Source organism: Phyllostomus discolor, chromosome 14 (assembly GCF_004126475.2).
Source record: "Phyllostomus discolor isolate MPI-MPIP mPhyDis1 chromosome 14, mPhyDis1.pri.v3, whole genome shotgun sequence".
Taxonomy (NCBI): domain Eukaryota; kingdom Metazoa; phylum Chordata; class Mammalia; order Chiroptera; family Phyllostomidae; genus Phyllostomus; species Phyllostomus discolor.
In genome coordinates this window covers 24,682,753-24,704,473 of record NC_040916.2, presented here as the reverse complement: position 1 = coordinate 24,704,473, position 21,721 = coordinate 24,682,753, and the positions used below count along the sequence as shown (strand labels likewise).

At 50.9% G+C, this 21,721-nt stretch overlaps 1 protein-coding gene across 1 annotated transcript; it reads left to right on the top strand.

The window, feature by feature from the left end:
• Positions 1-6,732: 6,732 nt before the first annotated feature.
• Positions 6,733-19,773, top strand: TIPRL (TOR signaling pathway regulator). Its single transcript, XM_028530670.2, has 7 exons — positions 6,733-6,986; positions 11,150-11,329; positions 12,010-12,109; positions 13,578-13,709; positions 15,421-15,516; positions 16,527-16,589; positions 17,634-19,773. Exons 1-7 carry the CDS (start codon positions 6,883-6,885, stop codon positions 17,775-17,777), a joined length of 819 nt encoding a protein of 272 aa, XP_028386471.1. The 5' UTR covers positions 6,733-6,882; the 3' UTR covers positions 17,778-19,773.
• Positions 19,774-21,721: the final 1,948 nt, after the last annotated feature.

The window sequence follows — 21,721 nt, the reverse complement described above, 5'->3', positions numbered from 1 at the left end:
CTTCCGGACGGAATATTATCCCTTACTACTCATAGGCTGCATCCTCCCTGCCCTTCACCTCCGAGCAGAAGGTGAATGTCACCTTGGACAGAAGTCTTTCCTGACCAGTCCAAAAGAGATTCTCTAAGTTCTGCTACCCAAGTGATGATGTATGTCTGTTTCTCCTATTCATCTGTGTTTACTGTGCCTCCAGCGATACCCATCAGCTCCCCAAGGACAGGACCCCTGACTGTTTTATTCACCACTATAGGACGAGGGCCTGACCCAATAAAACTTTTTTTAAAAAGATTTTCTTTATTGTTAGACAGAGGGGAAGGGAGGGAGAAAGAGAGGGAGAAACATCAATGTGTGGTTGCCGCACGCCCCCTACTGGGGACCTGGCCTGCAACTCAGGCCTGTGCCCTGACTGGGAATTGAACCAGCAACCCTTCGGTTCACAGGCCCGTGCTCAACCCACTGAGCCATACCAGCCAGGGCAACTTTTTAAATAAATTAAACAACAAATAATAATAGATAAAAGTATACCTTCAAAGACTTCAAACTTTGGGATATATAAGGATCTCTTGGAATTTCTTAGACACAACAATAAAAGCACAATTGATTAAAGAGAAGTTTGATGTGTAGGTTTTTATTAAAATTAAAGGCTTTCCAGACTCCCAGGACACCATGAAGATTATGAAAAGACAACTCACAAAATGGGATAAAATGTTTGTGAATCACGTATCTGATGAAGGACCGGCATCCGGAATTTACAAAGAACACCTCCAATGAAAAGATGAACAACCCACTTCAAATATGGGCAAAGGATCTGAACACACATTTCTCCAAAGAAGATACATGAGTGAGTGTAACAGGGTGCAGCCAAGAGGGGAGCCCCAAATAGGGATTTGTAATAAGGTCCAGAAGAGCTTGGAGATAATTGGCTCCACACCACAGGGCCACCACACCTGCCCAGAATTGCGGGCAGCTGTGGCCAATTGTGGGAGGAGCCGGAAACGGGGCTGCAGAGGAAGATCAACGCTGGGATTAAACAGAGGCACAGCAGCTAGCCATTGGGCGTCTCTCTTTTTGGGACCACGCGTCTGTTTAGGACCACGCAGCTTTGGTGTCTTGGTTGGGACCATGAGGCTTGGGTGAGAGTCAGGACCATGAGGCTTTGGAAGTGCTCCCTTTTGCCACGTGGAGGGTGCTGGGAGGACTGTGTGCATTTGTGGGGAACTTTAGTTTGTACTGTTTCAAATAAATAATAAATTCCTTTCCTTTTCACTGATCTCTGGTATTAAGAGACATCTTTCCTCAGGGGGCGGGCAAAATGAACCCAGTAGGTGGGAAGGAACCCCTGGAGAAAAAGGGGGGTCTTTTTTTTATCATTCAGCACCCCCCCCCACTCTGTTCTGTAACATGAGCACAGGACAGGCCATAGGACACCACAATAAAGAGCGTCACAAGGAGTGTGATGGAAGGTGTGGAGAATTTAGAACCCTTGTTGGGCTTTAAATTATGTCTCCATAAAAGCTGTTTTACACTTCAGAGAATCTCTTGGGAAGTTTGCTAGAATGCTGAGGTTCAGGGCCCATTCCCAGAGTTCCTGAGGACAGAAATTGTGTTCGGCCACTGCTGGCTGTTCAGGCTCCATGCCCTCTCCTAGGGGGAGCGTGCCTTCACATTCCCTTTGGGAAGAACCTTGCTTCTTCCCAAAGCGCCGAGTCTCCCCAGCTCCAGGCGTGGGCTCTGAGGGTTGGCGTTGCCCATCCTCGGCAGCCGCACGGTTGGCTCCGGGACGGAGACGGCTCAGAGTGGAGGCTCAAGGACATTGTGCTGAGAATACTGGGGGAAGCCAAAATTTAGGAAATAGAGAAATTAGGTGCTGGCTAACCTGTGTGATCCTGGATGATGCCTTCCCGGAAGTTGTGCCCCAGGCCGGGTATGTTACAGGAGCCAATACATATCTGTCTGTTAAGTGCAGGTGGGTTTATGTCTGTTATTTGGGACAGAAAGACTCTATCTGTTTCTCAACATGACATTTTGGAAATCTGAGGGTGCTTTGGGGTTGTCATAGTGATTAGAGGACACTTCTGACACTTTGTGGGTGGGGACCCCGGGTACCAAACAATGCACAGTGCATGGGACAGTCCGAGACAAAACACAATTCCGCTCACATGTGACTTTTGAAGGACCCCAAACAGCTGAAACTCTCTTGCGTGGTTCTGTCGTGCACCAATTTGTCCAGGAACGGTGTTCCCATGTAAACTGAGGGAAAAGTGTACTGGGATTTGTCCGAACCTCACCAAGCATTGTTCATCATTTTGGGAAAAAACCTCATCACTGTGACCAGTGCCACTCATGGTGTCGGATTGACCAAGTGAGGGGACTCCGTCACATTCTCCTGGAAATGTAAGCAACCAGTCTGGAATTCCTGGTCCACCCCCAGGAAGGCGACCTGTCACATGGGCCCTCTCCATCCACCACGGAAAGAAGAGGGGACCTGAACAATACAGTCTCTCCCTGTCCTCCTCCCCCAAAGATGTCCTGGCCCCCAAGCAATCCTTTCTTTTCTTTGTCAGTAGCTCTCTAGACCACGCCTCTTGCTATGACAATCTTCTGTTGTGGACACCCCCTCGGAGCACCTTCTGGGAGCTCCCTGGCTCATGAGTCACTTAATAAAGCCAGTTACTTAGATCTTCATAGTTACTTAGTTGAATTTTGTTTTTTAACTGTAATTATCGGGATTAGATGACATAATACTTTTCAAATGCCTAGAACTTAGCCAGCTGTAGTTAACGTTAGTTATTATCATCAATTTTTATTATTATTACTATTATTAGAATCTGTCTTCAACTGTAGTGCACTGAATAGGAATAGAAGCATTTATGGTCATTTCACCATTATTACGACTCTTCTGAGAAAATAGCATAACCCACAGCAATAGAATTTGTGCCCAGGTGGTGATTTAAGAGTCTGCGTAAAAGGCAAATCCCAAGTATGTCAGAGATCTAAATGAAGATTAATTCCTTTATAACCTGGAAGCGGGGAAAACTTCCTTAACTAGACACCATAGCCAGAAGTAAGGATAATAGAAAAGATAAATTTGATTACACAATTAAACATAATTTCATGAAAATCACCCTGAGAAAAGTGCAAAAAAAATTAGTAGACCGAAGGAAAATATTTGCAACATGGTGCAAAGAAATACGTGGCAATTTGGATCCTGGCAGGAACCCAGTTCACACCCAAAGGGTCCCCAATAAAGAGATTGTCCAGGAATGGACATGCACAGATGAACCCAGCTATGGGCAGGGGTAAGGGGACAACCGGGGCTGTGACTCGCAGACACGAGTGGCATTAGAATGCCCGCAGCTCCCCGAGCGCGGAGGAGACGGGAGGACCTAACGTTACCGCGCTGGGCGCTGGGCGTTGATCGGGAATCAAACTCCCTGAGAGTTTTATTAGGGAGACGCTGGGAGGGTTTAGTCCTCTTAAAATGTGGGAACCACTGTTTTCCGTTGGGAGCATCTTTTCTTTATTTCTTATTATTTCCTCTCGGTTTGCCTGGGGGTCGTCTTTTGAAAATACCCAAGAGAATTAACGGTATTTCTGTTAACGTTGGATAAGGGAAAAAGACTTGTTCTCTCCTCTTAGGCCTGGAGAGCAGAGGGCCCCTAGTGGCCAGTGTTGGAACTGCAGCAGTGCTTGTGCTCGACTCGGTGGGCCTGGGAGGCGGTCCTGGTGCGCTAGAGGCCGGGGAAGGAAGGGGCGGTGGGCAGAGGAGAGAAGGAGGAAGAATGGAGCGGGGGGGGTGGGGGGGGGAGGAAGGGGGGGTTGGAGACTAAAAGAGAGAGGGAAAGGGAGATTGGGAGAGAGGGAGGCGCGCATAGGAAAGACAAGAATGCAGAAATGCGAACACAGGGCTCTACAACATACAGTGTTTTCAATGGTCACTTTTCACAAATAAATACTCCTCAGAATTTTATCCAGTACAATGCAATAATTTCTCTACCCAGAAAGATTAGAACATTCAGGTATTTTTGGTGGATATAAAGGGTAGACTTTTTACGGGAAAATAATATTGATGGAAGAACTGTTGCAATCACTGTTTGAATGCAGCCATATGTTATACGTAAGCTATGGGCTTAATCGGATTTAAACTGTTCCATCACAGATGGCAATGTTCTACCACGTAACTGTGCTAGCGACAAAAATGTGTTGAACGATAAATATTACCAGTGGGGTGGACAGGTAAAGAGACATGAACTTCAAGTTGAACTATTAATACTTTCTTTTTGCAGTCTGGTTAGGATGTCTCTGTTGCTCATAATGGTATTTGGGGATAACGTGGAAAGTTTAAATTTGAGGCCATTTGCAGAAGGGAGTTCTGTCAAATGTCTTTCCTGATCTCTGCCCCTTAGTCTGCCCTTGTGGTAAGCCCTGCAGGAAGGTGGGCCTGTGGCTCCCAAGTCTTACTTTCTATTAAATTACACAGAGAACTGAAAAAATTCAGATTCCTGGGTGCTTCCCAACACCTACTTATCGGATGTTCCTGGAGGTGGGTTGTCCTCACACTGGCGTTTGGGACCAGGGCCCTGAACTCTCACCCCCTGCTGGTAAAAAGTATACAGAGGGTGGGGCAAAGTAAGTTTATAGCTGTGAGCATGAGGAACAGGGTTTGTTCTTGTTATTATTTATTCATTATTGTATTATTTTCCATACAAACAACTGGAGACCTCATTTTGCCCCACGTTATGCTTATATAACTACTTGAAAAAGCAATCTGACAATATCTATTAAGATAAATCTGTGCCCTTTGACACCAGGAATCCTACTTCTGGGAATCCATCCCATGGAAATAAAAGCACCAACATAAAATACACATATACAAGAAAGTTTATTGCAATATCATTATTTGTTATGGCAAAAAGTATAAATAAAGTAAACCCCCATCCACAAGGGAAAGGTAGAATAAACTAGAATAGCCATACTATGGATTACGTTATTAAATAAAAAAGAGTTAAAGTGATATCAGTTGACCAGGAAGTATTTTTCACCATGCATATTGTTAAGAAAATATACCAGTGGGAACAAATTTTTTTGGAAGTATATAAAATTGTATCTTGTAAAAAGTATATTTGTTCAAGTCAGCTCAATATTTCTCTGAAGGTCTCTGAGCGTTTACAATGACTGGCTTTTATTTCTCCTTTCCTAATGGATTGCTTTTATTTCCAAGTTATGCCACAAGTTCAGAGTAGGCAATGCTTCTTTTTTAAAAATAAACTTGGAAAAACAACTTGGAGGCAATCAACTCTGCTCTTCTCTCATCTCCTCAAATCCTCTGGGTCTTCTACACCCCCTCTCCTTACAGCATTACGCTGCTGAAATATTGCTGCTGAAATATTTAGATTCTCATCTCTGGCATGCCCCTCCCCGCCTATGAAATTCCCCGCAGTCTGAATTCTCTTGTCCTCTCTCTTCCTCCCTTTCACAGCACCTGGCCTCCCTTCTATCTTTAATGTGCACATTTGGGGCATCAAGGGTTGTGGACAGGGCAGCTCAAGGAGATGTTGCAAATAGCTCCTTGTTGCCACTGAGCTCTTTGGTTAGATGGAACAGAGACTCTCCAAAGTTTTTTTCTTTTTATTTATTTAGTGACTGATTTATTGATTTGAGGGAGAGAGGAAGGCAGGGGAGAGAGAGAGAAACATAGATTTGTTGTTCCACTGATTGATGCATTCATTGGTTAATTCTTGTATGTGCTCTGACTGGGGATAGAACGCACAACCTTAGCATGGGAATGATGCTCTAACCAATTGAACTACCTGGCCAGGCCTGGTGCCTGCCCCCCACCCCAGGTTTTGGGTGGTGTGGGCGCGCTGGGGGCGGGGGGGGGCGCTTGCTCTAACCTCACGCATGAGATAAAGGAAAGAGCACTCCCAGCGCAGGAATTGTTTCTCCGTGACTGAGCCTTTTGAGTAATGGACCCCGCTTTCCTTCCTCTATGCCTGATGCTTTGACATTATCTACCGCCTACCGCGGTAATTTTCTGGGGCTGCGGTTCTGCCTCCTCTCCTACGGCTGTTCAACCGGAGTGCTGCTCTTCTCGGTCCTCAGATCGGTGGCTGCATCTTCCGCCAGGATAGCTCCTTCCCTCCCTTCAGGGTGTGCTTCCCCAGCTGGACAGGAGCGTCTCTGCTTGCCTGCTGTGCGAGTCCTCCTGCGGGCTCCACTGTGTCTCTGGGCTCCCGCCCACCAACCACCTCTGGGGTCCAGCCCAACCCCTGCCTTGCTCCCCGCCCCTTTTTTAACCTTATTTATTGGTGTGTGAGTGGGGAGGGGGGGCGAGACAGATCAGTTTGTTGTTCCACTTAATGATGCAATCATTGGTTGATTATTTTATGTGCCCTGACCGGGGATCCAACCCACAGTCTTGGTGTATCCCGAGGGCACTTGGTGTATCCTGGCTGGGCTAGCTGGTCAGGTAGCGTCTGGCCTTTCATACCGTGGACAGAGCCCTAGATCACCTGTCCTGTAAAATCGCCCAGGTGACGTCACCCAATGAGATCCGGGAGGCTGAGGCCTTGACCACGCCCCTTGCTGCCGAGCCCAGCCCCTCACTTGTTTCTGTTTCCCCTCTTCCCTTTTTCCGGTGCGTCATGACGTAAGACACGGGTCACGCAACGTTGGCAACTGGTCCCGGAAGCAAAAGGCGAAGGGGCGGAGAAGGAGGCGGAAAGGAGGGCGGGCGTCCGGGTGGGCGGCAGGGGCGGGGCGGGGCATGGTAACGGCTCCGCAGCCGACCGGGCCGGGCCGCAGCGAGGCGGTGGAACCGGTGTCCGCTGCCGCCGCCGCTCCAGCCCGTCCCGCGCTGCCCACGCGGGCCCCGCCTCGGCCATGATGATCCACGGCTTCCAGAGCAGCCACCGGGACTTCTCCTTCGGGCCCTGGAAGCTGACGGCCGTCAAGACCCACATCATGAAGTCGGCGGACGTGGAGAAGTGAGGCTGCGGGCCGGGCCGGGGCGCGGGCCGGGAGCTGGGCCCGGGCTGGGGGCAGGGCGGCTCCGCGCCGCCCCCACCCTCCCTGGGGCGGGGGCGGGACCCCGAGGCGGGGCCCTTGAATGACAGTCTCGGTGAAGACACCTATCGCCCCTCCCGTCCCCCGCTGGGGGTTCGCCGGGCGCCGCCTGCGTGAAGCTGTCACTCAGTCGGGGTTTGAGTAGCGCATGGCTGTTGGGGAGGACTCTCCACCTGCCCCTACCTGCCCCAGCCCGCGCCGCCTTTGCGCCGTGGGTAGCTCTGGGCGGCTGTGGCCCGTTTTCCTGGCGTTGGTAACGGGGATGAGACGTACGCTTGGTTCCTAGCGCGTCAGGTGTGCCCCGCACAGGAGATAGGGCAGGGGAAGACGGCCTCCGCGTCCAGGCGTTCACGGTCAGGTGACGGAGACGATTATAATGCAGTGTGAATAACCGATTCGGAGAGGTGTCTCCGCGGGGTTGCGTGAGGTCCTCGAGGGGGACAAGGCACCCAGGAGGCTGGGGCGCCTGAACTGAATCTTGATCTAGTTGGTGAGCTGGGGTGGGGGCGGGGGCTCGTGTAAAGCCGGGGGCCAGAGAGAGCGACAGCCTTGATGCATTTGTGATGCTTGAACTAACCGAATCATTAAATTTTTTTTCACTAAACTGAATTTATTGGGGTTACATTAGCTAATAAAACTATATAGGATTAAGTACAGTTCTATTAATACATCATCTGTATATTGTGGTGTCTTGGCCACGCGGTGGGGCGGGTAGTGCAGGGGTCAGGGAGAGGGCGGGCCCTGATTGGTCGGAAGGACCGCGTCCGTGGGGTGGGAGCCTGGGAGCCGGAGGGGTGGGACTGAGAAGTGAGAGGCAGCCGGATGGAGTGGAGAAATTAGAGGGAGTTTTTATGCCCCAGGCTAAGGAGTTTTGCGTGTCATCTGACTGCTACACCCCGTGCGATTTTGTACAAAGTAGTGACATCATCAGATGTACACTCCGAAACAGCGACTTCAGAGTGCCGCAAGAACTTTTAAAATCTTCCTACCCGACTAAAATGTAGTCAGGGACACTGACCTCTTTTCCCTTACATTGTCAGAAAACTGGCAGCAGCCAGCACAATAGACATCCGTTGTGAATGAATCAAAATTATGCCCATTTTTGCCAGATTGGCATAAAACTGTTTTTGGTGCGCTGCAGAATTTTAGTCACTAGTTTCTGTGTGCTGTGAGACGACCAAGGGTGAGAATCGCTGCTCGGAAAGATTTCTCTGGGGTGAAGTGGAGGACGGGTTGGAGACCAGTTAGAGGGGAGAGGGCAGGAGAGGCTTTAGGAGGTCAGGCCCCTGCACTTGATGTCCGGTGGCAGGAGGAGGGAGGGGAAAGAGGAACCTGCGGGATGTGGCAAGACTGCTGGTGGGAGCGGTTGGGTGGCAGTCATTGCTGCCGAACGGCCGGGAGGCTGGAGCGGGTGGGCGTGTCAGGCGGAGGGCAAGTGAGTTGGCTGAGATGTGAGTTGTGCGGGGTCGAAGCAGGTATTTGGATGCACAGGGTCCGGCAGGAGTGAGGCCTGTGTGAGTGTGGGGGTAGGGCAATAAGGCGGGTGTGACCATTTATAGTTTCAAGTTGAACATCTCACCTAAAATGTCATGTGGTGTGCGTGGGTATGATATTGCTGTGTTAGAGGACTACATGCTAATGATCTGGTCATAAACCAGGGGTGTTACTTGTGCCGGACCCCGTATTTATGTTGGAGCTTAAGAAGGACTTGTCCGAGGGTTCCAGTTCGGGGATTATCCCCTTAGTGCCGGTGCCTCGGACCTGGGGGGCCAGTGAGAGTCACCTAAAGCCTTCTAGAAGAGGAGGAAGGGGTCAGGCCCAGAGAGGTGAGCAGGGAAGACAGGAGAGGCATGAAAGGGTGTTTGCTGCCTGGTTAAAAATAAATAAATAGAAAAGGAACACTTTTGCAGCTCCACTAGGGAAAAAAATTCCCTTCACCCCCACAGACTGGCTGCCCGGGTTTCCCTCTCCGCCCTTTCTCTCTGTTACATAGTGGCACCGGGCACCGCGTACATGGGCGGCTCGCACAGCAGTCGGGTCCAGCTGTGTTTACGGCAGTTTACTTACAGACTGAGAGGTGCGTGCGTGGTGAGTTGTACAGGGAGTCAGATTCCAGGTCTTTACTCTCTCTGTTCTGTCTGAAATAGACCTGGCAGAGTACCTTTAGTCCGTCTCCCTATGGCAAGAGAGAGGCTTGCCCTCACCCACCCTGAAGTCTCAGTGACACTGTGCCCAGGGCGTGCGAGCCGGAAGGGTGCCCCATAAATGGATTGGGGAGCTGCCAGGTTAAGGAGGCGGCCTCTAGAGAATTCTGATTCCGCAGAGGCTCCCTGTCTTTCTGCGTCCTGAATGGCAACACCTACTGACACTTGGCATTAGGAATGGTGTTAAGATACTCTGTGTTTGGCTAGTGTTTAAGATAGTCTGAACTGGGAACATCTGAATTGTGTATGTTAGTGACAGTGATTCTTTTACATATCACCGGGCTACCTCACAGGGCCGCCGGGGGTGCACCAGGCTACCTCACCAGGCCACTGGGGGTGCACCAGGCTACTTCACCAGGCTGCCGGGGTTGCACCGGGCTACCTCATAGGGCTGCCGGGGGTGCACGCATGTAGTCGAACTGGACGTGTTGCCTTATAGGACTGTTCCATGGGAGGATCTCAGACAACCAAGAACAAGTTAAATAATATTTTATGTTTTCTGTTTAAGAACACAGAAAAATCTGTAATCCATTTTGAAAAATTTTCAAAATCAATAAAATACATTTGGTACGTAAGGTAACTAGAAAATTCTCTTACATGGAACCTCTGCTTGCAGGTTGCAGGGACCAGAGACCCAGGTCACTGTGGGTGATGGAGATTTGATAGTTCGTGAGGAAATGACTAGGTGCCGGGGACCGTCTCAGCAGACGGGCAGCGGTTCCAGCCGCAGCCATGTGCCAGCCCCTCCTCTCGGTCCGGTCATTTCTCCGTGTCCGTGTCCGCTTTGCCCCTGCTGATTCCTGGCGCCCTCACTCTCCCGCCGCGCCTCCTCGTGGCTCCTCCCCTGCCGCCTCTTGTGGCCGGGCGGCCCTCGGCTGTCACTCCTATTTGGGAGGAGAGCTCGGAGGTGCTCCCTGGGCCCTTTTCCGATCCAGCCCGAGTGTGCTGGGCAGAGCTCTCTGGCCGGAACGTAGGGCCCCTGCCAGCCCGTAGGTACCTGCCTTTGGTTGAGAAGCGGAACTTTCATCCCGAAATTGGAAGTCCTGGTTTTGACTGAGGCCATGGGTCACGGGCACGGTCATTTACACACACAGCTCCTGTTTTCAGAAGCAGGTGACTATTCCACCGAAACACTTTCTAACAGGGATTACCCGCTCAGCTTTCCAAAGGACCCAGTGACAGGGGCCACCCCTACTCAGCTCAGCCCGTCGGGGTGCCATACGCATTGCCAGGCCTTGCACTGTCGTCCACAACAGAGGGGCCAGAAGGCCAGATTTTTCAAAAGTCTCTCGTTTTGTTGGCAACTATCTCTCAGGAATTGTTGGCATCCGTTTCAAATGTTGTTCAGGCTAATCAGAACACATCTGTGGACCAGTCATTTGTGGCCCTGCTTTCCAGGGGGTCGACTACAGCTCTTCTCTAACGAGGCCGCTGGGCCCAGGTGTTCGCACAGCCAGCCGGCTGGCGGGTGGAGAGGCCTGGTGGCCCCGCCCACCGGCTGCGTGATCGTTGGTCTCCCAGACTCTCCGGGCACTGCCTGGCTCTTGGTGTAGTTCTGAGGCTCAAATTCCACTTCTCAGAAGCGACTTCTGACCGCCTACCTCAAGTAGGCCCCCCATTGCCTCGCTTTATTTTTTGCATAGCCTACCACTAGCTGGTACTGTGGCATGTATATGTGTCTTTTTGTTTATTGCCTGTCTCACTAGCCCACTCGCTAGCCCAGTGTCCTAACAAAATGCATAGAGAGAGTGGATGATGGGAACATGTGCAGATTTTAAACACGCCACGTTAACGAATGGACTCCTTCGGCGATGCGGGGTGAAACGGAGAGCCGAGCGCCTGCAGCGGTAGGAACGGTTCTCCCCGACTTCCGGTTGCAGGTTAGCTGATGAGCTGCACATGCCATCCCTCCCCGAGATGATGTTCGGAGACAACGTCTTAAGAATCCAGCACTGCTCGGGCTTCGGGATCGAGTTCAACGCCACGGACGCGCTAAGGTGCGTCAACAACTACCAGGGGATGCTGCAAGTGGCGTGCGCGGAGGAGTGGCAGGAGAGCCGGTGAGTGCGGGCGGCGGCGGGCGGGCGGGAGCGCGGGCTGGAGGGAACAGCCCTGACGTGTGTGCTTCATTAGAACCAAGGGCGAGTGTTAGTCCTAAACGTGGTAGTTGGATTACTCTGAAATCAGTTTTTCTCGTCTACAAAACGGAGACCAGTGACCCTCCGCTTGAGCACCCGTGGAGTTCCGTTGAGTCGCACTGGAGCCGAGCTTTGGGGGGCACTTTCGTGAGCTCTCACTGCTGTTGAGCTAAGGGGTAGCTTCCCCTGTAGTCCAATGGCCCTGTTTTTGAAGGAAAATGTTTCTGATCAGACTGAAAAATTGAGGACCTTTGAAATTAAGAAAAGTGTATTTTCCGTGGTAGCCAAGCTGGTAGTTCCCCCCTTCGAGCCTGATGCGCACTCAGGCCCTGGAAGGTGCGGCGGGAGCGGTGCAGCCGCCGCGCCCCAGGCGGTGCGCATGCGCAGACCGCCTGGGGAGGCTGCGTCGGCGCACGTGGAGCTGGACACTGGACGTGCGGGGCGGGGGGCAGGGGTTGCGTCAGTGCGCTGTGGCCGGGGGGTGTGCGCGTAGTGGGGGGCTCTACTCACCTGTCGAATGAAGTTGATTCGGTGTGACATGTGAGTGCAGAGGGTCGTATTCCGCGTTGCTAAGTCTGAGCCCTCTCGTTCTGGTGTTCGAGGACGGAGGGCGAGCACTCCAAGGAGGTGGTGAAGCCGTACGACTGGACCTACACGACCGACTACAAGGGAACGTTGCTTGGAGAGTCACTCAAGTTAAAGGTAAAGCCTGTTTTCTGCATTTATGAGCCATCCGTTGTGATGGGCAGTCTTGGCATCAGAACTTTCTAGTAATGGCTTCTTTGTTGCTACTATTTTCATCTACTTATTTCTGTTGTGGGAGGCTTCAGAACCCAATGTGAGGGGGTTTTGCTTATTGATCATCATCAGGAAGCAAAAGAAGGCCATGGTAAATGGAGCAGTTTTTACCGAAAACGTGGTTGGGGCAGGAACTGACTTCATGCTGTCACTGTCGAGGAGCGTGAGGGCATGTATCTGTCCTTTTGGGGTGCCAGGTGGCTTGGACAGAACCTGCTAGCTAGTGGCCCCCAGTTTTACAGCTGAACAGAGGGTGGGCAGATAGGACCCGTCCTGCCTGTGCTGTGTGTGAACCTGGGGCGACTTCAGCTCCTTGTCCGAGTCTCAGCTTCACCGGTCACTCGGTGAGCGGAAACCGCTGCCTGCCCGCAGGGCTTTGACGGGAGAGGGGCCGTGGGAAAGCTCGGTGGCTCTCACGCCCTGCCCTGCGTGCCTGGGGCGGCGCCTGTCCTCGGCCCACCCTGCGGAAGGAGGGCTGCTTCCTGGTAGTGGCTGTAGGAGGGTGGAGTCAGGGGTCTTCTGTTGGGGGCTTGGTTGTACTTTGAGAAATGATAGTGTGGCTGACGGGAGGGAAACTTGGCTTAGATTGCAGCCTCTCGACGCCACGTCCTATTGCAGAGAACAGCACTGTCTCCCTGTCATTCCTGCAGTGGAAGTCCTTACTGGAGACCCTGTGTCACGGGTTGGCGCTCGGGCAAAATGTCAGGGAGGACGGCCCGTCGGTGGGCCCCTTGTCTCTGCCGGGACTCTTAGGATCTGGGGGAGCCGGGGGTCGCAGTGGGACTTAGTTCTTGCCTTCAGCTGCTGCCACTCCTGTATTCCAAGCTTTTTCTGTGCTGCTTCCAAGACAAAAAAACACACAGTTTTTCAGAGGACAGTCATTCGTTCGCTCTGGAGCTCTGGCTGTGTGCCAGCGGCTCCTGGGAGCCCACGGCCTTCCTCCCGGCCGGGTGGGGAGGAAGGCCCCTCGGGCCCTGGAGGGCGGTGTGACTCTGAGGCCATTTGACACATCGTTGCCAGAGTGAGGATGTCGGGACTTGTTTGATTGTTCTTTAAAAGTTTTATTTGTGTATTTTTAGACAGGGGGGAAGGGAGGGAGGAAGAGAAGTATTGGTGTGAGAGAGAAACATCAGTTTCCTCTCGTATGTGACCCCACCCGGCACCGAACCTGCAGCCGCACCTGCAGCCCAGGCATGTGTCCTGACCGGAAATCGAACCGATGACCTTTCCGGTTGGCAGGACGAGATGCCGCCGGCTGAGGCAGCCCGGTCCGGTCCGTCAGGGTCTGTTTTACCTCGATGCCGCGGTCACGGTGCCGACTTCCGGCTCCCGGAGACTCGTTCACGTGCCCTTTCTCCCGTGTTCCCTTCAGGTCGTGCCCACGACAGATCACATAGACACAGAGAAACTGAAAGCCAGAGAACAGATTAAGTTTTTTGAAGAAGTTCTCCTGTTTGAAGATGAGCTTCATGATCATGGAGTTTCAAGTCTAAGTGTGAAAATTGTGAGTATTGTGATTTTTGTTCAAAATTTCTTTCTGTCTTCTCTCCTAACATTGGTCAGAAATGTAAGGCTCACTCTGAATCATACGGTCTTTACATGACGTCATGTGAAGTTTCGCTGGGGTCTCAAGTACATCTCACTGATCGCCATTATCAAATTCAGTCTTAGTCCATTGTGAAGAATTTAGCAAAGCATTTTTTTTAAAGAGAGGGGCTATCTCTTCTTGTCTCCCTCTTTTTTTTTAAACTTTATTTATTTATTTTTAGAGAGGGAAGGGAGGGAGAAAGAGAGAGAGAGAGAGAGAGAGAGAGAGAGAGAGAGCACAGAGCCAGAGCGCACTCCTGTTAGAACCTGGCCGTAGGGCTGTCAGGCTGGCCTGCGGGCTCCGCACACCCGCCGCTGCCCACGAAGGAGGGGCCGTGGGTCGCCCAGTGACTTGCCCTAAGTTCCCGCTTCTCCACCTCATCAGACCCATCGCTCCGTCTTGTGTTGTCAGCACACACTTTAGGTAGCCCTCCTCCCTCGTATTGCCCTGAAATGAACCGCACAGATAACGCGCTGCCCTCCGGTACGTGCCCATAACGCCCTCACTGTACAGGCAGGTGACTTGGGGTGAAGGGAGGCGCGGTTCGGCGTGAGCGCCCTGCAGCTGCACTGGGGGGCCCGGGGAGGGAGCCAGGCGCCGGCGTTCACGCACCGAGTCGCTGTGCCTGTGGCAGGGACAGACGGGGGTTGACAGATGCCGGCTACCAGGCGGTGACTCGGGTAACACAGCCTGGCGCTGCCTTGGGTAATGAATGTTTCAAAGTGATGAAATCAGTAAAATTCCAAGTCGCACAAAGTGTACTGTCTCCTTGATTTACGAGGTCATTGTCCTTCTGGATAATACAGAGTTCTGTATTAATCTGTAAAGCAGAATTAGTTCTCCTGTCAGAGAACTACAGATGGTTGTGTTCCCTGCGGGGACGCGGGCGAGACCTTTGGACGTTCCGAGGGAGGCAGGGTGGGACTTTGCCCCCCGTGGGTCGTCCTGCGTGTGCGCTGCAGGACAGCGAGCGCTCTGGCTGTGAATGCGGTTGCCCGTCCGTGCTGCTCACCGCACACGTCCAGACGCCCCGAGGAGAGAACCGCCGTCTGATGCGTAGAACCCACCTGTTCACGCTCCACCCACTCGGCCCTTCCCTGGTTACACTTGGGGAGCAGGGGTGCATGGGTGCACCCCGGACGGAGGAGGTTAGGGGCGTGCTCTAACGGCCCGGTGCACCAGCGCCCGACCGGCTGCACTGGCCTGGAGCCTCCGCCCGAGGCCTCCCGTCTGTTCCACGCGAAGTGAACGGAAGATGCGCAGCAACGAAGAGCTGGGTGGCTCTTTCATTTGGCGTCACTGGTGGCGACGTTGACGACAAGCACTGCCTTTTCTAAAGCGAACGTTATATAGTTTTCCCATTACTTAGGGATATGCTAAGAAGTCTTTTTAACAGCAGTGCCTTTTGACCTAGGAGAAATACATTTCTGTTGTAGGAAACTGGAACCGGGATGCTGCGTATTATAAACAAGGTTTTGAGCCTTAGTTGGCCCTGAAACAAAGAACCGCTGGTTCAGAGGTGTCTGTGTGGTGCTCATTCAGGACTTTGATGCTTTTAAAAATTTCATTCAGCACAGGGACAATGTGTGGTCTTCATTACAGTACTGACGTCCGTTGTTCCTTCCAGAGAGTGATGCCCTCCAGCTTCTTCCTGCTCTTGCGGTTTTTCTTGCGCATCGACGGGGTGCTCATCAGAATGAACGACACGAGGCTGTACCACGAGGTACCGTCCCCGCTCGGCAGACGCGCTCGCGCCGACCGGGTCTGTCTGTGCCGTCTCCCCGTGTGGGAGCCGAAGCTAGATCTGCCGTGTGCCGTGTGGCCCGTGTCAGTGCCCTGGGGACCGCAGCTACCGAGACGGCACGGCTGCTCTCCGAAGTTCTCGTGGCCGGAAACGTGTTCCACAGGACGCTCCTTGCTGTGGGAAGGGGGTTACGGTGCTTGTTAAAAGGTCTCGTATGTACTGAATCTGTGCTCAAGAGAACTGTCCCTCGTGGGGTCTCCCTCTCGGAGCACACCCGTGCCTTCCTGCCCCCCCCCCCAGGGGCGTGACCTCTGCCCCTCCTTCTCCAAGCCGCCTGGGCCCTTCCTCCGCTCCTGTGCAGCCCAGCTGCCTGTGCTTTAAATACTTTTTTTTTTTTTACAGTGAGCACTAATCTGTCTTTATAGATAAAAAGATTAAAACCTTAAGGAGTTTAATCTTGTGGTTTTCTTGTATTAGAAAGTACCCCCCCAAATAAAAATTATCAATTACTGTTTTAAAACCTAAAGAAAAATTAAATGGGAAAAATTGAAGTACAAAAAAAATGATTTTATATAAGCCATTTGGCAGGACTTTTGTGGAAATGGGAGAGAGTGACATTTTTAATTCTTTTTGGAACACAGAAGTAGCCACTGTTACGTAGGTAGGTGATGGCATTGATAGCTTATGGAAAAGCTGCGGTTCTGAACTTGAAGGGAGACCCTTTGCTCGTGTCCCCCTGACATGGAAATCATGAAATCCATTCTCGCGGTTGTGTCTGACGTCACTGTGCCTTGCGGGGGTGGGAATGCACAGCTCAGGGTTCTTGGTGAGAGGCAGCTGGCTGTTCCCTCACTGGGGAACGAGGTGGTCTCGCCGGAGTGCGCGCCACTTTCACACCTGCACGCGATGTAAGCAGTTCCGTGTAGCAGCAGGGACTGTAAAATCAATACAAGTAAACTTGTTGCAATGTTTTTTATTTTTCAACACAGGCCGACAAGACCTACATGTTGCGGGAATATACATCACGAGAGAGCAAAGTTGCTAATTTAACGGTACAGTATTTAAATACCGACTTTTTAGATGTTGGATTTGTATGTTTCCCTTTAAATACGGCATCCCCCATTACCCCGTCTGTCCACCCAGACCCACCTGTATCCCTGCAACCATGCACACCTCAGGGCTCGATAAGGTAAATCCTGCCCGACGTAACCTTGAACTAACCGCCAATACAAGACCAGTGAGAGCTGTGAGGCGTGGTAGCCGCCATCCAATCTGATTTCCACGTTTTATTCTGGAAGAGCGAAGACCTGGAGGTGTGGACTACCCTGAGGCGCACCCCGGGTTGGTTGGCACCAACTGGATGTGCTTTCCACTCGCTACCCCGTGATTTCGTTCGCTTGGTCCCCGCCTTTCCCCAGGCGTGGTGGTTCCGCACCACAGCGTGCTGGTCTGGGCGCAGCTTCTCTCTAGTCCTCGCTCCCCTGGGGCTTGTGTAGGGCCTCCTTGGAACTTCCGGTTCTGTGTAGGTTGTTTAAAAAGTGATACCTTCCTGCAGACTTGACATTCTTGCGACCCGTGGCGCTCACTGCTGCCGGGGCACGGAGCGCACGGGGGTCGGAAGGGCGGCCGCACACGGGCTCTGGGCGAAGACCGGTGCTGTCGGGGGCTGGGAGCCGCAGGGAGAGGGGTGTTGGACTGAGAGGCGTTCAGTTCAAACAGAAGGGATTTCAGTGAAAAAAGAGAGAGATTGATTAAATTCTTAGGACATTTAGGGCGCATCGTGAGTGCCGTGCCCACGTGGTGTTTGAGTCCATTCTGCAGCAGGGCTGGTCTGCGGCCACGCCATCCCGAACGCGCCCGATCCCATCTGATCCCGGCCGCCGGGCAGGGTCCCGCCGGGTTAGTACTTGGGTGGGAGTAGCCGGCCGAAGAGTCGGTAGTAACGACGGTGCCTGGTATTACCGGGGGCACTTAGTGATGCTCCTTGTCCGCCCGTGTCACGCTTCGTCCTGAAGTCAGTGGGCTTTACACCCAGCGCTCCTGGCAGGGTCGGGGCAGCCCCTGGGCCTGTGCTGACGGGGTCTCTGTGTTCCCAGCACGTTCCACCGGCCGTGTTCACCGAGCCCAACGAGGTAGCGCCGTACCTGCCCATCAAGGAGGCCGTCTGCGAGAAGCTCGTATTTCCGGAAAGAATTGATCACAACCCCACGGGCTCACAAGAAAATGCTCCTGTGGAATAGGACGGAGCCTACCACATGCTCGCCGTGGGATCTGACGGAGACCTGGGCTACGTGGACGGGGGTATTTTCATTAGGAGAATCAATTGCCTTGTCTATGTGCAGATTTTCAGTAGCCTGAAAGGAAAAAAATATAAAAGATTATTGTAGGCAGGTTCCTGTTTGTACTATCTGTCCTCAAATTCATATTCCAGATTTATGTTTCCTGGAATTAAACTCAGATTTCTAAGTTGTCACAACGTGGGCTGTCACTAGGAGTGACGTGTGTATGTCTCAGGAGCAGGGGGCATGATCTGTACCCTTCACGAAACACTGTTTTCCCCCGGGAGGAGGTCGGCGTAAATCCCTGGGTTGCAGCCCTACGACTCTGGCGGGCGTGCCGAGCCTGCGCGCTGCTGTGCTGGCCTCGCACCCTGGGCTGGTGGCGGTGCTTCGTCCTTCCGGGGAGTTGTGATTCGCCTCTTAGGAAACTGACCTCATGTTTTAATAACCTTCACCCACAAATTTAAAAAAGATATATTTCCCCCTAAATTTAAATTGGCTCTTTCAGACGTAGAACCAGATAACCTAGTTTTCCCCAAACGTAAGCTGTTCTGTCCACGAAGCACGCAAACGTGGTTGGGCCCCGCTGCCCGGCGCGTGGAGCGGCCAGTCCTCCGGCCTAGGTGCTATTTCTGACCTGCTTCTCCTCGTCCTGCCATTTTTCACTTCCTCCACGCGGCCTCGGAGGGAGTGAACGCCCTGAGCATTAAGTTGGTATTGGCCCTAAAAAGTTTGAAGAGTTCATACGGATTGTTTTTAGCACACAGTACAAATATCACATCAACCCCTAAATAACCACATTAATTTTCAGCTTAACATAGTTGAGAGGTAGCCATGGAGGTGAGGGGGCTTATTTTTAAATATAAAAGCCAGTTTTTTCTATTTTAACATTCATGTTGTTAACATTACAGGGACTCCAGTAAGATGTCATTAGTATGAGGCCTAGGTAGACCAGAGTGAATTTAAAATCAGTTTGGTTCTTTTGATGACAACCCTTTAAACATTTTTTATTCTTTTCTGCCTTTCTGAATGATCTTTGTGATGTGGAAAGTGACTGTTAAGCACCAAGGAAGGAATCACTTGAAATGGATTTTTAAAACTAATTATCCCCTGTCTTGGTTTAAAATAACTATTGTACATATTTCCACTTGATGGATAAATCATTAAATAAGAATATTTAAAAAGAAGTATTAGTAAAGCTCTTCAGGTGTTACCCTGATGAAATGTTTTAGTGAAACAATGTAATTGGACAGCCATTTATCGCTCAGGCTCGGGCGGGCTGCTATGTGTGTGCTTATTGAGCTAACTGTCTCAGCTGGGTTTGGTCACAGGTGACATTCGTCTGTCATCTGTTGCATCACCTGTAAGGCATAGGAAATCAGGATTCCGTTGACTTTACAAAAACACATGGCATGTTCACTGTATATGAAATATACCTCCTGTATTTAATGATTTCTCTTAGGATAGGAAAGTATACATACTGTACTCAGTTTTCTGTTTTATTTTACTTGCCATGCAGATTTAAACAGAATGGATATCTTATTCATACAAATTATAAATGAAAAACTTGTGAGAATATTCATTAGTTGAAGTTTCTGAGCAACATCATATATATATTTTTAAACTTGATTCAGATGTCTTAGTCCTTGAGTCAGCCTTAGATTGCTTATTTTGCTCCTTTGTTAAAAACTGTAGGGGATTAAAAGAATTGACTTTTTTTTAATGGAAGGTGGGTGGTGCATAGGAGAATGTACTTCTGAAAATGTTATGATTTTATTCCTGCAGAAAATACCAAGAAAACCTGTTTGCCCATTGCTAAATAAGTTACATACCATTTTATATTTATTTGTCCCAACTGTCTTTTGTAAGAGGAGAATAAACAATAAAGAATTATTGATGTTTTGCTATTTCATTTACTTCACTTTTTCTTGAAACTTAATTAAAATGGTTCGGAATACCTTTCTTGTTTGTGATTTATGTTTTGAATTTGGTCAACGCTGTGGCCCGAATCCCCAGACAGATTGTAAATGAAAATCTAACAGATGGTTCTGAATATATTCCCGGTTTAGCCTTTAGAGGGGCTCTTCTTCCTCTCCTGTTCTCCAGCAGTCTGTGGGTGTTGCAACTGGCCGGTTCTTCCTGTGTTGGGTTAATGTTTTCTGTTTCTGAAAATGTAAATACCTGCTATATGTATCAATCCACTTAGCTCTGAGTACTGGGTCCCCTGCGTGCTGCAGGGATCACAGTAATGAAGAGTTGTATGTAGTTCGTGTCTTCATGGGGTTAAAGTCCACCAGAGGAGGCAAAGTAAAAATAATGACAAATTTTAGTAAGTGCAATGGTGGAAACACCACTGATTTAAGAGAGTAACAAAATCACCTTTAGTAGAGGTTCTGCTTCTGAAGAGAATGTGGAAAGCCTCAAGAGAATGTCACTCCTAATTTAACCAGGAGAAAAGCCTGGGTAATCTACAGAATTATAGCTTGCTTGCTTGCTTTTCTTTTTTCGAGTGTATCAGAGAGTGAAGTTTGGGAGACAGAACTGAACCCTAAAGAGTGACGAGCCTTTGGACAAGAGATAAGACGTACCAATTGCTTCGTCTCAGAAAGAATTCGAGACAGGTGGCTACTCTACGCGCAAGTGAGAAAAAATCCAGCTAAAATTTTAATGCTTTTAAAAGGCTGAGTGTGAGCTGGCACATTAGTGTGGAGGAGCTGAGCATCTCAAATAAGAGGACTTAAACGCAAGGCCTCGACACCAGATGCTCTAAGATGTGCTGGGGCGGGACAGGGCAGCCGGCTCAGGCAGAAGGGACCGAGGAGGCAGAGGTGTGCAACCCGGCCTGCTTCCCCCAGACCCTTCCCTTGAAGGATGCAAAAGTCTTAGGCTGCTGAGGGGAGGAGCAACAAATCACATCAGCCAGGCCCAGGCCAGACCCTTGATTTCTCCGGGAGGGATAAAGGCGAAACCCGCTGCCTGGCAGGGGAGGGGGTGGTGGTCTGAAAAGCTCTGCATTGGACACAAACAAACAGCGGTTACTGCGAGGGGAGTCCAAGCAAATACCCCTGACCTGGGGGCTGGGGCAGAAAGTCCTGGGCCCAGGGCCCTGCAGGGGTAACTGAACAGGCATGCTCCGTCCCGGGGGCCCGGCAAACGTGGATTCTGCCGCCAAAGGGAACTGAGGCAGGAATTTACCCGAGTGTAACAAGCGTGTAAGGGGCGTTTGCTTTTCAAGTTCAGGGGTGTAAACGAAAATTACGAAGCAAAGCATGTTTGAATACCCATGGAGATGAAATCACGTAGGGGTGTAATTATTACACAACCATTTGACTGATTTGAATAGGGTCCTGTGCAAACTTTGCTGGGTGGATGTGTAATAATTTCTAACAGGCCTAAGTTCTTGGTGTGGACATCGACAAGGAATCTATGTACCAGTAACGACTCCTGGTGATTAACGGCACAGATTCATAACCAGAGCCACAAAGCCGTTGCCACTCTCAGGAAACAGGTACTAGAGCTCCTGCCACCTGAACCCACCTTTATAAAGGAATTCCGGGGATCGTCTTTCAACCAATAGGCCGAGACCTGCCCTGTCCAATCGAAACTGTGGAGCTCTAGCTTCATTTGCATTTCTACTGACCAATTAGAGCAGCTGCAGCTCCATAACTAGCCAATCAAATTGCAAATTTGGATCCCTCATTTGCATAAAAACGGACCAATCAGGGATGAGGGCGGGAACTTTATAAAAGCAGGCCTCCCCTTTGTGTACTGTGGAGCAAACTTTGGATTTCCACTCGAGTCCGTGTCTTCTCTTGGGTTAGCAAACTTGACGTGCATAGTAATCAGTCTCTTTTACCCCACCTCGGACTGGGGGCTCCCCTTGGCATTGGATTGGGGGCAGCGAC

Excerpts from the sequence above, each read along its gene's own strand:
- TIPRL (XM_028530670.2), top strand. The coding sequence starts at position 6,883 with ATGATGATCCACGGCTTCCAGAGCAGCCACCGGGACTTCTCCTTCGGG. Across the intron at positions 13,710-15,420 it reads CAAGTCTAAGTGTGAAAATT|AGAGTGATGCCCTCCAGCTT; the intron begins GTGAGTATTGTG and ends TGTTCCTTCCAG. Across the intron at positions 15,517-16,526 it reads ACACGAGGCTGTACCACGAG|GCCGACAAGACCTACATGTT; the intron begins GTACCGTCCCCG and ends TTTTCAACACAG.